The sequence below is a fragment of the Grammomys surdaster genome, unplaced genomic scaffold (genome assembly GCF_004785775.1).
Source record: "Grammomys surdaster isolate TR1022 unplaced genomic scaffold, NIH_TR_1.0 205, whole genome shotgun sequence".
NCBI lineage: Eukaryota > Metazoa > Chordata > Mammalia > Rodentia > Muridae > Grammomys > Grammomys surdaster.
The window spans coordinates 4,275,656-4,290,415 of record NW_021604650.1 but is presented as its reverse complement, the minus strand read 5'-3'; the positions used below and the strand labels follow the sequence as shown (position 1 = coordinate 4,290,415).

The 14,760-nt window shown below is 49.6% G+C and overlaps 1 protein-coding gene across 1 annotated transcript in view; it reads right to left on the bottom strand.

The window, feature by feature from the left end:
• Positions 1 to 1,087: 1,087 nt before the first annotated feature.
• The window catches only part of Lrp5 (LDL receptor related protein 5), a 104,886-nt gene continuing 91,213 nt past the window's right edge, over positions 1,088 to 14,760 (bottom strand). Inside the window, exons 19-23 of the mRNA XM_028770950.1 lie at positions 11,824 to 11,934; positions 9,350 to 9,583; positions 8,437 to 8,576; positions 4,257 to 4,354; positions 1,088 to 1,464 (exon numbers count right to left, since the gene is read on the bottom strand). Of these exons, the coding sequence (XP_028626783.1) occupies positions 1,203 to 1,464; positions 4,257 to 4,354; positions 8,437 to 8,576; positions 9,350 to 9,583; positions 11,824 to 11,934 (845 nt within the window). The 3' untranslated portion in view covers positions 1,088 to 1,202. The remainder of the gene's footprint in view (positions 1,465 to 4,256; positions 4,355 to 8,436; positions 8,577 to 9,349; positions 9,584 to 11,823; positions 11,935 to 14,760) is intronic.

Below are 14,760 nucleotides of genomic sequence, written 5' to 3'. Positions count from 1 at the left end.
ACAGAGGACCCCTAGATAGGCCTTTACCCACTAGCTGTCAGTGGCAGAACCTGCAAGTCAGCCTGCCCATGTCACTGTCATGCTGACCATCATCCTGGAGGGCTCCTGATCAGTCTCAGCCAGGACAGCAACTCTGGTATGTTCTAGTGAACAGTGCCTGCAGTTCCTAGGCCTCTCTCCTACAGACTTTCCCTCCTTGAGCTGCTTTTACCTCACTCTGTACGTCCAGCCCCCTTGGAGTGGATCAAGGATTCAGTTTCAGGACTCCATTGGCAGGCCAGAGCCTCTAGATTTTCTCTTTCAGTTCTTAGGTGTTGTCACATCCAAAACTGAGTGTGGTCATTCTGACTTCTCTCCAATGCCACGACTGCAGGCAAACTTGAAGCTGATATGACAGGATATTGCCTATCCCCTTCGACTGTCAGGACACATCAAGAGTCACCCACTCTCCTCAATCTATGCCACAGCTTATTTCACCTGTCAGATAGGAGACCCCTCCCCAGGACAGAGACCAGGACTCTATACTTCAACACCACCCAGGTGAACATGTAAACACACCTCAGGTTCTGCTGACTGGATGTCTCTGGGGACAAAAGGGACTGCCTATGACGTGACCAGAGCAACTACAGTCTGGCAGAATTGAGTTCATGGCTCCATCCAATGGGGTCTAAATAGACGGGATGGTCAGAGGGTGACCTTGGCCTCTGGTCCTCATGACGAGCACCAGGATGAGCCAGAATGTCGACACAGCTTCAAGTCCAGGAACACAACATACAGGGTCCAATGCAAAATGGGAAATGCCCTGAGCCTTTGAGCAGCATGTGAACGATACTCTGTATAGGTCAGGTCACAGCCTGTCTCTGCCTGAGGGGGCTTGATCGAGGGACAGCCATGCACAGGAGGATGCTCACACAGCAGCCATCCCAGGGGGTGAAATCCATTCTTTGGGAACAGGTTTGATACTCAAATACTCACAAGGCACAAAAGAATGGCATTTTTATGTTTTAAAAAATTAAGTTTATAAATATTTTCTCCGCTGTACAAAGTTTTCCCAGCCCTGCCCACCCCTTCACCGCTCACATTTCTCACTTTTTAAAAATTCCAATTATATTTATTTTTTAAATCATAAAATATATTTTTTCCTTTGTTCATATTTAAAAATATTTACAGGGAGGCAGCGAAGCCGGGGTGGACGGCCGAGGTCAGGACGAGTCCGTGCAGGGGGATGGAGGGGGCGGGAAGAGGTGGCAGTAGCTTCTCTCAGTGACTGGCGAGGGTGGGCAGCTGTCCTCTGCAGACAGGTACTGGCTGTGGGGAGTGGGTGGGGGTGGGTAGGGGTCTGAGTCCGAATTCAAGTCCAGGTAGTATTTGCTGGTCTTCCAGCGACTGGTGCTGTAGTCGCTGTCACACACATCTGTGCTGCAAGGTGTTGTTGGGGGTGCCATACCTCGAATGATGTAGGGCCTAGAAGGAACAAAGAAGAAGTTCACGCCGGGCGGTGGTGGCGCACGCCTTTAATCCCAGCACTTGGGAGGCAGAGGCAGGCGGATTTCTGAGTTCGAGGCCAGCCTGGTCTACAGAGTGAGTTCCAGGACAGCCCGGACTATAAAGAGAAACCCTGTCTCGAAAAACCAAAAAAAAAAAAAAAAAGAAGAAGTTCACATCTGTGCCTATCCCTGTGTGAACAAGGCCCTTTAATTGCTGGTCCTTAGCAATTTTGACTGGCAGAAGGCCTGCTGGGTGGCCTAACCTAGAATTCAGACTCTCTCTGCCTCCACAGCCAGGGCTTGGTAAGAACTAGATCCCTGGTCTCCTTCCAGACAACAAGTCAGCAGAGCCTGCTGGCTAACTGGCAGGAGCTCACTTAACCTCCAAACTTTTGTTTCTCAAAAGGAAACACCCTTTCTTTGGTGTGTGCATATTCATATGCATGTGTGAGAGCGCACGTACACGTGTATGGAGGTCAGAGGTTGAACTCTGGTGTCTTCTTGTATCACTCTTCACGTTATCCTTTGAAGCAGGGGCTCTCACTGAACCTGGGGCTCACGAATTTAGCTATACTAGCTGGCCAGTGAGCCCCCAGGATCCTCCTGTCTCTGCCTCCCAGGCTCTGGGATTCTCAGAGTTCTCCACCATGTGTGGCCCTGTACTCCATTCCTAATATTTGTATAGCAAGTAATCTCCCAAGCCTCAGCCTTATTTCTTAAGAGGATTGTAAAAAAGAAGTAAGATTCTATGTGGAACATGCTAGAAGCGTATGTATCTAGAGGAGAAAGAGTTTAATAGCTATTGAGTACAATGCCTTTTCCTGTGACCATTGAGAATATGTGGTTCTGGAACAGTCTTATCATAAGTTAAAGCACTCTGACCTTGGTGATGTCTCCCAACCTCCCAGTGTCTACCTGTATCCAGGAGAGGCCCAGAAACTCTGTGTCAGGCCCTGTGTCCTTGAACTCACCAAGCAGGGATCACAGTTTGTTTCAGAGTCTGGACCCACCATGTTGGGGTCACACTGTGAGCAGGAATGGGAAGCTGAAACATGGCAATACACACCTCATGGAACTCTGACTTGGCAGGGTGAGGCCGTGAAAGGGACCCAGAGCAAAGGCAGGCAGGATGGAAGACTCAGGGAACAGGCTTTGCAGGCATGGATACTTCCAGTCTGGGGACAGTGGCAGACAGGGCTGCGGAGTCAGTGACAACTGCAGGTTGGCAGTGCAGGCTGCATGTTATACTTTGACACTAGCTGCCACTGTAGGTGCTTTAGAAACAATCCGGAAGGGGCTGCAAGCCTGGGACAAGTCCAGTGCAAAAGTTCCCAGAAATGGCCACTAGATGGCAGGCAGGGACACCCTGTAAGACTCAGTAGGCCAAAGGTCCAGGCAGAGGCTGTGTGGCCCTACCTAGAGCCCTGTTCTATGTGGTAGGTAGGGCCCTAGCTCTCTTTGCAGGCCTTGGTAGGTAGCTCCCTGCAGCTGAGGCCAGAGTACCGAGAAGGTAGTCTATTAGTTATACATACCCTTGAACCCTAGGCGCTCTAGTTACTACAACCACAGCAGTATACCACCATCCTGCTTCTCCTGTACATTCTGGGGCCACTCTGTCATAGGAGGTGAGTTCTCTAAGCAACATGAGCCGTTCTCATCAAATCAGCTGCCTGCATACCGGAGCCTTCACCTGCTGCCCTGTTAACTGGTGTTCCTTGACAGAAAATGTGGCTGGATCGGAACACTAAGCCCTCACCTGACTCCAGTGGCTCCCCCACTGCACCTCCCAGCCATCTGTATGCAACTCTGCTCTAATTTGTTTGGCCTGGGGTCTCAGGAAGATTTCATGAAGGAAAACTCCATCTATACCACTGGCATCTGTGGTGGGTAAAGACTTTCAAAGTGGGGCAGGTGCCACTATATCCCTCTAAGACAGACCAACAACGGACTCACTAGTTCTCTGGTGTGAATTTTGATGCTGTATCATTGGGACCTACCTAAAGCTAGGTATTTATATCACCCCAATATTAGGAATGCTCATACCACTCTCATGAGAATTGGTATGAGAACCCCAAAATAAGTAATTTGGGGGTTGGAGTCAGGCTGAGCCAGCTGTTGGGGTTCCCAGCTCAGATAGTCTTGAGAAAGGAGCAAAAATCATCCATTGGCTGGAGAAATGGCTCAGTGGTTACAAACATGTATTGTTCTTACAGAGGACCAGAGTTCGATTCCCAGAACTCACATCAGGTAGCTCACAATTGCGTGTAACTCTAACTCCTGGGGATGCCTCTGACCTCTTCAGGCACAGGTACACGAACACGCACACAATTAAAAAATCATTCCAACAGAGGTTAGTCAGGTTTTGACCAGGGCCAGTACCATAACTCTTTTTAAATATACACTTTAGGGTATGACCTGACCATGGTGGCCAGGTCCATAGCTGGGCTGAGACACAGCAGGGCCTGGAGCTTGAGCCCTGGGGCCTAAGCACTGGTTTCCCTACAATAAGACAGCACTGGGGGTGAATTCTTTTATATATTCCTTCAAGGCCAACCTCTAGGTGTCCCAAGCAACAAAGAAACCCATTAAATATGTATTCCCTTGGTGTATGAACAACACTTAGCCAGCATTGAGCTCACACACAGAAGCAGCCCCAAGAACCCAGAGAAGAGAGGAAAACAATGCAGACAGAGCCCACAGGATACACACTAAGGAGGACGGAGACAAGGCCCCTTTCCCTACATAGGGAAGGTGAGGATGGATTCCTACCTGTATGGTCTAGCAGTGGCTGGGATGTTTGAAGAATAAAACATGTCCATGTTGTACAGGGAGGGATCTGTGGCCGGGGATGGTGGTGGGTTCAGGATCTGTCAGGGAGAGTGAGCAGGGGTTACTCCAAGCCTCTCATGCCTGAACCATTCATTCAGCTTGCCAGCCTGGGGTCTGAGACTCTGTTCTCTGCCTGTGGTCCCCAGAACCCTTCCAGAGCCAGTGAAACTTAGAAAGGAGAGGGGTGGCATCAGCCATCTTCCCCAAAGGTGGTGGTGATCAAAGGTATGGAGGCGAAAGTGCTTTCAACCCAGATGTCCTCGTCCCTCTCAGCATTACTTTGCTGGCCAGTAGGGGGCAGTATCAGCAAGAGCCTTGGTTTCCTGCATCAGCACTCCCGTTAGCCCTAAGCCCAGCAGCAGCAGATCTCTCTGCAGAGTCAGTACATCCACCTGCCTCTGTGAGCATCTCTCTGCTCACAGGTACCTCCTGCTGACGGCACTTGACTTCCACTCTTGAATCTCCTGCCATTCTCCATGACCTGGCTCCTACTCAGGATGCCCCAAGTTCCTGCTGAAGCTTTAACCAATACAGAGGTTGGACAAGGAAGGTTAGGTGGTGGCCCACCCCTTTCTCAAGGAGCTTGGCACACTGCCACTTGCCCTGACTGTGATGGGAAGAAAACAAACTGGACTTGTGAGAGTGTGCTCGCTGAGGGCTTGGTGGCAGACCCCTCTAAGTATATCTCTGATTGTATCCCAAGTGCTGGGACCTAGTCAATAGATCGATCGTAGATGAAACATGGCATGAAGGCATTTGAAGTGGCAAAAAGGAAGAAACAGGGCCTACTGGGAAAAGGTAGGTCCCTGAGGAAGACCTTACCCCAGCTCCTTTCTGTCCCCCTTTCTCTCGAGGCCTAACTCACGAAGTGGTCCTGCCCTCTTCTCCTACCACTATGATGTTTGGTCCAAGAAACTCCAGGCTGAAACCTTTGACTCCCTGAACCCATGAGCCAAAATAAACCACCCCTCCCCCACCCCATCCTTTACATTGTTTTTGTCAGGTATTTCCTCACAGTGACATATTTTTAATCCTGCACTATTCTGACAGCAAGTCTTACAAGTGTGGCCCTCTGCTGGCAGGAAGGCAAACTGTCCCCTGTAACATAAGAGGTCAACATGTGCCCGGCGGTGGTGGTGCACGCCTTTAATCCCAGCACATGGGAGGCAGAGGCAGGCAGATTTCTGAGTTCGAGGCCAGCCTGGTCTACAGAGTGAGTTCCAGGACAGCCAGGACTACACAGAGAAACCCTGTCTCAAAAAAAACAAAAACAAAAACAACAACAACAAAAAGAAGTCAACATGACAAACCAAGGCACCCAGATAGGTACCAAGATTTAGACACTAAGATTGGGACAGCTCCCAATGTCCCCACCTGTGACAAGGAAGAAACAGGTATCTCATGTACACCCACTGAGGAATAAGCCAGGCTGTGGTCATCATGCACACCCTTCCTAGGGACGTGCCACCATGGAATGTCCGAGGACACTAGCACAAGCCACAGAGGAGCTGGATAAGCACGGCTACCATCAAATGCCAGGCTCAGAGCAGACTCTTCAGGAGCAATTATTTTACTTCACTTTATCCTATGTACTTATCTGTGTATTTGTTTATTTAGGCAGAATTTCACCATGTAAGCCCTGGCTTGCCCCGAAATTCACTCTGTAAACCAAGTTGACCTCAAGCTCACTATGTAAAAGTAGGCTAGCCTGGGAATCATTATGTAGACCAGGTTGGTATTGAACTCATAGATATCCAATTGTCTCTGCCACTCAAGTACTGGATTAAAGGTGCACACAAGTTTGGTAAATTTTATTTTTGAGATAGTCTTTAACCATTTACCCCAGGCTGGCCTCATACAAATGACAATCTTCGGAGTCAGCCACTCAAGTGCTGGGATTAGAGGCATGAGCCACACGCCAGGAGCGGTAGTGCACATTTGTAATCTCAGGTTCTAGGGAGACTGTGGCAGGAAGGTGAGTTCAAGGCTGTGGTGGAGCAGATCCTGTCTTAAAACACAGTAACAAGTGACAGAGAGCTCACAGGGTAGAGCTCCTGGGGGCCAGTGACCCCCTTAACATCCTTATTCCATGATCTCTGGATACTGCACTGTGAGCACATTACGGATGCAAGCTGCTTCTGAAGAGCTGGCTCTGTGGTCTCCTGGGGACCCCACTTCTATGCGCAAGTCTGCAAACCTGTGACTATGCTTAGCCCACTGAGTGCAGGGCTTTAACTCACAAGAGGTAGTTCTGTGCCGTCTCTGCTAGCCGAGATGGCTATGTGACTACAAAACCAGGGGTGTTCTAAACTCCAGATGTCTCTGGAACTTTCAGAAGACTCAGCTCCTGTCCTGTCATCACAGACAACACCGTCCTCAGCCCCATCCACCCAGGATAAGGGGAGGCATGATAAGAAAATGACAACACACAAAGAAGGGACACCAGAAGGGGGAAGGGATGTGAGGCTCCCTAGGGAGACCCTAGAAGAAGCTCAAGGGGCTGTCCTTGCCTTTGTGCAAGCTTCGAGACCCAGGGTAGGCAAAGTCCTTAACAGAGCATACAGCCAAGTGCTAAGGTCTCCAAGGACATCCATTATTGTAGCCTTCTCTGTGGCTTTGCCCTCTAGGACCTGTTACCACAGCCAACCTAGGCCTGAAAATACTAGTATCTGTCTTGACTCTTTAAAAAATTATTACATCAATTTATTCATTCAGGGCAGGCACACATGCCACAGCATGTGGGGAGATTGGAGGGCAGCCTGAGAGAACTGGTTTCTCTTTCTACCATGTGGGTTCCAGAACTGAACTCAGGTTGGCAGGTATGTTGGCAAGCACCTTGCCCCTGCTAACCCATCCCATTAGCCATAACTTGATTGTTCCATTCACATAACCTACTGAGGGATACTGTTATAATTATTCGGGCTTATTATTAGTCACAGACTTCTTCCTGCATCTAATATATAAATGAAATGACCACAGGTCTGTGTGAGCAGGGAAAAGCCAGCATGTGTATGTCTGGCACTATCTATATTTTTTACCCTCTTCGGGCAATGGGGCAGATGCTCGCATGTGTCCCCACGGGCATGGGAGAAGTATTACACACAGAGTCACACAGTGTAACAAGCCACTCTGGGCTGACTCCTGGAAACGAGGTTCCCCCTCAGCTTGCCTCAGGGAGAACATCTCCTCACAAGAGAGAGTTGGATGGTCACTCTCTACAACGCTTTCCCTATAGAGGGTGACTGGGAGAGAGCCAGCCCCTCACCCTAACTTAGATTTGAAAGCTCTAGAGAATATTTAGGTGGTCATGCTGCCTAGTTGTCTCCCTTTGGGGGATGAGTGTCAGTTTTCAATAAATCAAGGCCACGGTGTGGATCATAGATATTCCAGATAGGAACAGTGTGGGTAAGTTCACCTGGGCTAGACAGGCCCAGCAAGGCATGGAAGGCCACAGTGTAAGGCGAGACCACCACCCTAGATGGCAGAAGGTCCCAGGAATGACAGGAATTAGAGGCGACAGTCTGCTTCTGTGTTTCCTTTATTCTCTGAGCTTTGTCTTTGAATTTTTTGTTTTGTTTGTTTTAACAATGTCTTGCTACGTAGTCTTAGCTGTCCTAGAACTTGTTATATAGTCTATGCTAGCCTTGAACTCATAGAAATCCTCCTGCCTCTGCCTCTCAAGGACTAAGACTAAAACTGTGCACCCTGACACTAGGTTGCTATTTTGGGTTTTGAGACAGACAGACATGTGTCTCGGGCTGTCCTCGAACTCCTTGTGTAAACAAGGATGACCCTGGGTTCCACATCCTTCTATCTCCATCTCTATACCCACTATCTTGTCTGAGATGGAACATAGAGCTTTAGACATGCACTCTAAAAACTAAGCCACATTCCCTTCTGTATCTGTATGTTTTGTAGACCATCTTGATAGCCACAGGTCACCCTCTCCTGTACAGAACACAACAGCACCAGTGAGAAGTGAGGGGCCTCACTCAACACCCTTCTCTGGGGTGCTGGAATAATCATTACCTCTAGAAAGCCTTCACCCAGGAAGTCCCTGGAGCCAGCACTGACAGGAGAGTCTCCCACTGCCACCCATTCACCTGCCTGCCTCACTCACCGGTGGATAGAGTGTGGCCTTTGTGCTGGACGAGCTGCTGGACGAGGCTCCGGTGACGTGATTCCGGTCATAGAGGGGCACACTGCCCCGACCCCCCACCAGACTCATGGAACTCATCATGGACTTGCTGCACGGAATGCCTGTGGGAAAGGGCAGGCAGGTCAGAATGAGCAAACTCCCACCCTGGGTCCTGATGCCCATGAAATTCCTACTCAGAGAGCTGTGTCCCCTATGTCCCAACTAACACTGTCTCTACCTCCTGCAGGTCTGGATTGTGGCTATACCAGGGCAAGCTATCTAAGTCTCTACAAAGCATTCAGACTCAGAATGATTCTTGGAAAGGCTGGAGAAGGGACCCTGGAGGAGCTGAGTACAGGGCATATCACACAGACAGAGCCCAGGCATTCCCAAGAGTGTCAAGATAGTGATGCTGTTGCAGCCCCTGACAAGTCCTGTCCTCTACCCCTACAAACAATCAGGTCACATCAACCTCTGGACATGGCAGACCTAACAGGCTTAGTGACAGAACAGGCCAGGAGAAGGGACCAGAGTTGCAGAGGTTTGAGCAGTCTTCATGGTGGCTCCAGAGGAAACAGGCACTTTCACTCTCATGAGGTACAGATATGAGCACACCATGTTACTGACAGGATTTGAAGCAAAAAGTGTCACCCCTGGGAACTTGCAAAAATAAGACTGTATTTCTGTGGGTGGCCCTCCAGATTTTTCCCAGACAACTCAACCAAACTACCTACATCAAAAGTAAATGCTCTTGGGAGGCAGAGGCAGGCTGATTTCTGAGTTTGAGGCCAGCCTGGGCTACAGAGTGAGTTCCAGGACAGTCAGGGCTACACAGAGAAACCCTATCTTGAAAAACCAAAAAAAAAAAAAAAAGTAAATGCTTCAGGCTCCTTACCTGGGAAGGGACCGTGCTGTGAGCCACCTGGGGCTATGAAGTTGAGAGGCACATGAGGGGTTCCACCGACATACTCGGGAAAGGGCCCACTGGCCCCTGTGTAGCGCTGGCACATCACACGCTGGCAGACAAAGTAGACCCCACCCATTACGAAGAGGGAGAGGATGATGCCAATGACAGGCCCAATGGCACTGCCGTGGGCTGGGATGTCATCAGAGGGGGGCTTGTTGATTTCTGTTGGATAGGGAAAGATTGTTCACATTAATCCTAAAGTGATAGCCTCCCACAGGACACATGCTGTGACCCTTAATGACCTTTGCCTAAACCCCAGCAGCTGCAGGAAGGGGCAGATGAGCTGGGGACAGGGAATATGGCTCACTTTGGGACCACTGCCAGTGCCGGTCAGGAAGCTCACCCCTCTTCTCTGCCTGGTCCACCCTGCCTCCTTTCCAATGGCCCTGAACCATGTTCACATGACATTGCCCAGCACGCACTAGGAGGAGGCTGGCAGCAAGTATTCCCTAGTTAGCCTGTGTCATGGTGGAAGTGAGCTGGGGTGGGTGGTCTGGAATCGGGAGCAGCTGGGCGCAGGTCTACAGGGATCCACTGGGGGCAGAGCCCTTATATCATCCCAAGAGCAAGGCCACCAGAACAAGGACACGTCCCTGATTCAGCTGACAAAAGTGTGTTCGATTTGGGAACCAGCAGTCCCACAGTGAACTCCATTCCTTCCTGTCCACAATGTGAAGGAGCTGAAAAGAACCTTCTGCCTCAGAGGACAGGGCCTGAGTGTGGAGAGTGTCACCAAATACACCAGCCTATGGCACCCATGTGCTGACATCACCAGATGAGGCACCTGCCCAGCAAAAGATAGGAGACATTGGCAACCCCAACTCTGCCATCTAAGCCAGGCGACTTAAGAGTCAGTGCCCAAAGTTTCTAACCTGTGATGGTATCTGAGTCTGTGGGGAAACTGCCCTCTCCCATACGCCCTCCTCTCCAGAAGCAGAAGGCTAAGCTCTGGTCCCCATGCAGTGGATAGAGTAGCCACAGGTGGCAAAGCATTACATCTCTCTGGAATTCCAGTTCCTTCCTGTCTCCATCGACAGCCTCTAGTAAGCCTTCCCTGACTGCCCTGACCACCTATTATCCAGCAGTAACACCCACATTCTTGGATATCAGTGTTATTCAAGGGACATGTATGGCATATATATAAGTGTATATGTCTGTAAAATGTGTACGCTTCATTTTTCTTGGGGCACGTGCAGTCTCAGGTCTCTCCTGCTGTGGAGCAGATTGTACCAAGTAAGATCACAGTAGCAAAAGTGTGGTTGCTACTTAGGTCTGAAACCAACAGCTCACACAGTGAGGCAGACTACCAAGTGGGCCAGCCTCTGTACGTCTGGCCTTGCCAGCACTCCATCCCATTAGGAAACTCCACAGCTCAGCCTCCGCTTTCTAGCTGTTGCCTTTCTCTGTTGGTTAGTGTCATCAACTTGACACAATGTAGAATCACTTGGGAAGAGAGTCTAGATCAGGTTGGCCTGTGGGTCCATGGGAGCCTGAGTTTAGGCCCTAAAGTGTATAAGAGAAGAGACAGAGAGTGGACAAGTAGGTATGCATCTCTCCCTCCCTCCCTCCCTTCTTCTCCCTGACTGTGGATGTGATCAGCAGCTTCTAGTTCCTGCCTGGACCTCCCCACAATGATGGACTGTAGCCTAGAACTGAACCCAAATAAACCCCTTGTTGCAGGATTTTCCCTGTCCAATTAAATATTAGTGCAGCAGGAGGCCTGTGATTGGACAGGGAAAAGGGAGGCAGAGGTAAGAGTTACAGAGACAGGGAGTGACACAGGAGGAGGAGAGGAAGGAAACAAGATGGAGGATGAACCCGATGATTCAGATTCAGTGTGCCTTTACATAGCCACAGGTAGATATAATATCATACAGGGCTAGAATAATTGGAGTAACTTGTCTAATCTAGGTGGGCAGCTTGTAGCATTATCAAATGGCCCTGAATTTATTATGTGGTCATCTTGGAAATTGAAATTTTATTGATATATAAATCTGACTGATTAATTATAAGCTTCTAGAGTTTTGTTTTACTGAGTTACTGGAATGTGGGACTGCCAAGAAGGTACGGGGGACACTGAGACAAGCAAACCAGAGCTGGGAAGACCCGGACTGTTGCTGTGGGGGTGGGAGAGGACGACTAGCTAAGAAACAGAGGTGGTGAGGCAGCTGTCGGGGCAGAGTGTAGCTGGATGTAGCACAGGAACTTGACAATCTTTTTTCATATTTCCCGCAACAACCCCTTCTCCCCAAGTTACTGTGTCAGGTCATTTCATCCCAGCAACAGAAACAAAAGTAGTATGATCACTAAATGAAGCTTCCCGGGGGCCTCAGGTCCCACAGCTCCACCAGACCTCCACACCAGACCCCACCCCACCAGGGGGCCTGCCTGAAACTACTCACCACACATGAGCTCATCAGACCCGTCAGCACAGTCCGGGAAGGAGTCGCACTGCTGCTTGATGAGGACGCACTGGCCGCTGGTGCACCGGAACTGATTGGGCAGACAGACAGCTGTGGGGGGAAAGGGGCGGTGCTCAGAGGAGCCAGAGGGCAGTTGCTTTCTAGGTCCAACCACAAAGGTCTGATTCCAAATGCAGACCCAACAGCAGAAATACTTTCTAGGACCCAGCCAGAAAAAATCATGGAAAATCCAGTCTCCTTGAACATGACCCCTGTTCCTAGGCCTGTTCAATGCCAAAGGGCACACAGACCTGATCATGAGAGTAAACGAGATACCTTGATGCTCAGCCTATGCCCAGGAGGTGTGCAGCCTAAGTCAGACACAGTACAGAGCAAGAAGCAACAGCCTCAGCTCCAGGATGAAGCAGGACTTTCAGGAAAGTGGAGTCGGCAAGAATGCCATTTCCTCAGTGAAGGCAGGCTGAGTAAGTGGCGCCCAGAACTCCATGAAAGTAGACATTACACGTGTAGGGACCAAGACGGTCTCCTCTAACATCTGGGAGAGAGTGGGCAAGCAAACCTGCAGACTGCAGCACACAGAGGAGCACCTGGAGGCTTAGCATCCTCTCACAACCATCTACCTTGACCCTCTCCTGATATGCCCCAGGTGTCAACCTGGGAACAGGAAACAAGAGCACTCTGTCTTTCCTGGAAGTGGGGGACCAGCACCTGCTATTGGTGGTGAGGAGAATGGGTAGGTGAGTGGGATGAGGGAGGGACTCTAAACTGACCACATACGACACTTTGAAACTAGAAGCAGACATTCCTAGCTCTGTAACCAACCACCAAGCTCTCCTGTCTAGCCTGAGCGTCGCTCACATGTACAGGAATAGCTGGACCTGGCAAGGCCAATATATCTTTATTTACAGACATAGGCAGCTAGCTGATCCCTCAGAGCACAGGTGAGCTACAAAGCAGTCACCATGGCTGCACAGAGAAACCTGCCAAGGTCACTCCAGGCCTTGTCCCCTACAGAATGTCAGGTCATGCCGAATGTGGATGCACGAGAGTGGCAGTCGGTATCTGAGTCATCGAGAACATAACCCAGCAGCCTTGGGCACACACAGTGAGAATGTCACAGGAGCAGCTCAGTGCCAGATCTGGGTCTCTAGTGCTGAAGACATGTGGCAAATGACAAAGTCCAGTGCAGGTCATGTATTAGAGGGACATGCACAGCAAGTGCAAACGGATGTAGTTCACTGGAAAGATCTACAGGAGGGTTAGTGAGGGCTGGACATATGTCAGCAGTTAGGAGCCACTGGCTTCTCTTCCAGAGGACCTGGGTTCAGTTCCCAGCACCTACATGGCAGCTTACAAGCATCTGTAATTCCAGCTCCAGGCAATCCAACAGCCTCTTCTAGCCCCTGCCAGCACGAGCATGCACATGCTACACATACATACATGCAGGTAAAACACCCATACAAATAAAATTGAATTTAAAAGAAGATTTTAATTAAAGGCTGGGCGGCGAGATGGCTTAATGCAGCAGTTCTCAAACTGTGGGTCTGATGACCTCTTGGGGGCGGAGTTCAAAAGACCCTCTGACAGGGTCACATTTAAGATATCCTGCATACCAAATATTTATATTATGATTCATAACAGTAGCAAAATTACAGTTATGCACTAGCAACGAAATAATTTTATGGGTGAGAGTCACCACAATATGAGGAACTGTATTAAAGGGTCATAGCATCAGGAAGGCTGAGAACCACTGACGTAGTGGCTAAAAGGTGCTTTGCGAGTTTGCATATGTGCGCATGTGCGCGCACACACACGCACACACACACACACACACACACACACACACACACACACCATCTAAAGAAAAGGCTGAGGGCCAGGTTGTGGTGGTACACACCATTAATCTCAACACTCAGCAGGAAAAGGCAGACAGATTTCTGTTGAGTTCAAGGCTAGCCTGGTCTACAGAGTTTCAGGACAGCCAGGGCTATATGGAGAAACCCTGCCTGGGGTGGGGTGGAGGGGCAAAGAGGAGAAAGGAGGGGGGGGGAGGAAGAGAGAAGAGAAGAGGAGAGGGGAGGGGAGGGGAGGGGGGGGGAGAGGGGAGGGGAGGGGAGGGGAGGGGAGGGGAGGGAGAGGAGAGGAGAGGAGGGGAGAGGAGAGGAGAGGAGAGGAGACGGAGGCTCAGAATGCTCTTCAGTTGCTTGAGTGCTTGCACAGCATTCAGGAAGCCTTGGGTTTGATCCTCAACATATCACAACATACACTACCTGTGGTAGTCTATACCTATAATCCTAGTACGGAGGAAGCAGACTCAGAAGTTCGAGGCCATCCTCAGCTACATAACAAACTCAAGGTTAGCCCAGGCTACATAAAGCCCTGTCTCAAAAGAAAAAAAAAACTATTAATCTATCTATCTATCTATCTATCTATCTACCTACCTACCTATCTATCTATCTAGATACAGATAAATAGATATAGTTATATCTATTTATATACTAATATAAATAGATACTAATATACTACCACTAATGCAGATCATGCTGGGCAGAGTGGTCCAGGGGGCCAGCATTATCCCACAGATGGCACAATGCAGCACAGCACTGCCTTTGAAGATGACACTGTACCGGTCATGAACCCTGGAAGCAACTAGCTGACGACTGGTTATCTTACATTCCTGCAGAAGTCACTATCAAATGTGGAAATATGAGCAAGACTCTCAGCCTGTCTTCAAGTCAACTGCCCGTAGGATAGATGAGGTCATGCAGGGGCATTTCTTCAGGCTGTGCCTAAAACTCACTTCATTTGTTCGCACCAAGAGGACCTGCCAATTTAGCTGTTTTCTAACACCCCTACTTGTGGAAGGCAAACTGGAGCTCCATGTTTGGTGTATAGGAAAGAAGGACAAATAGCTTT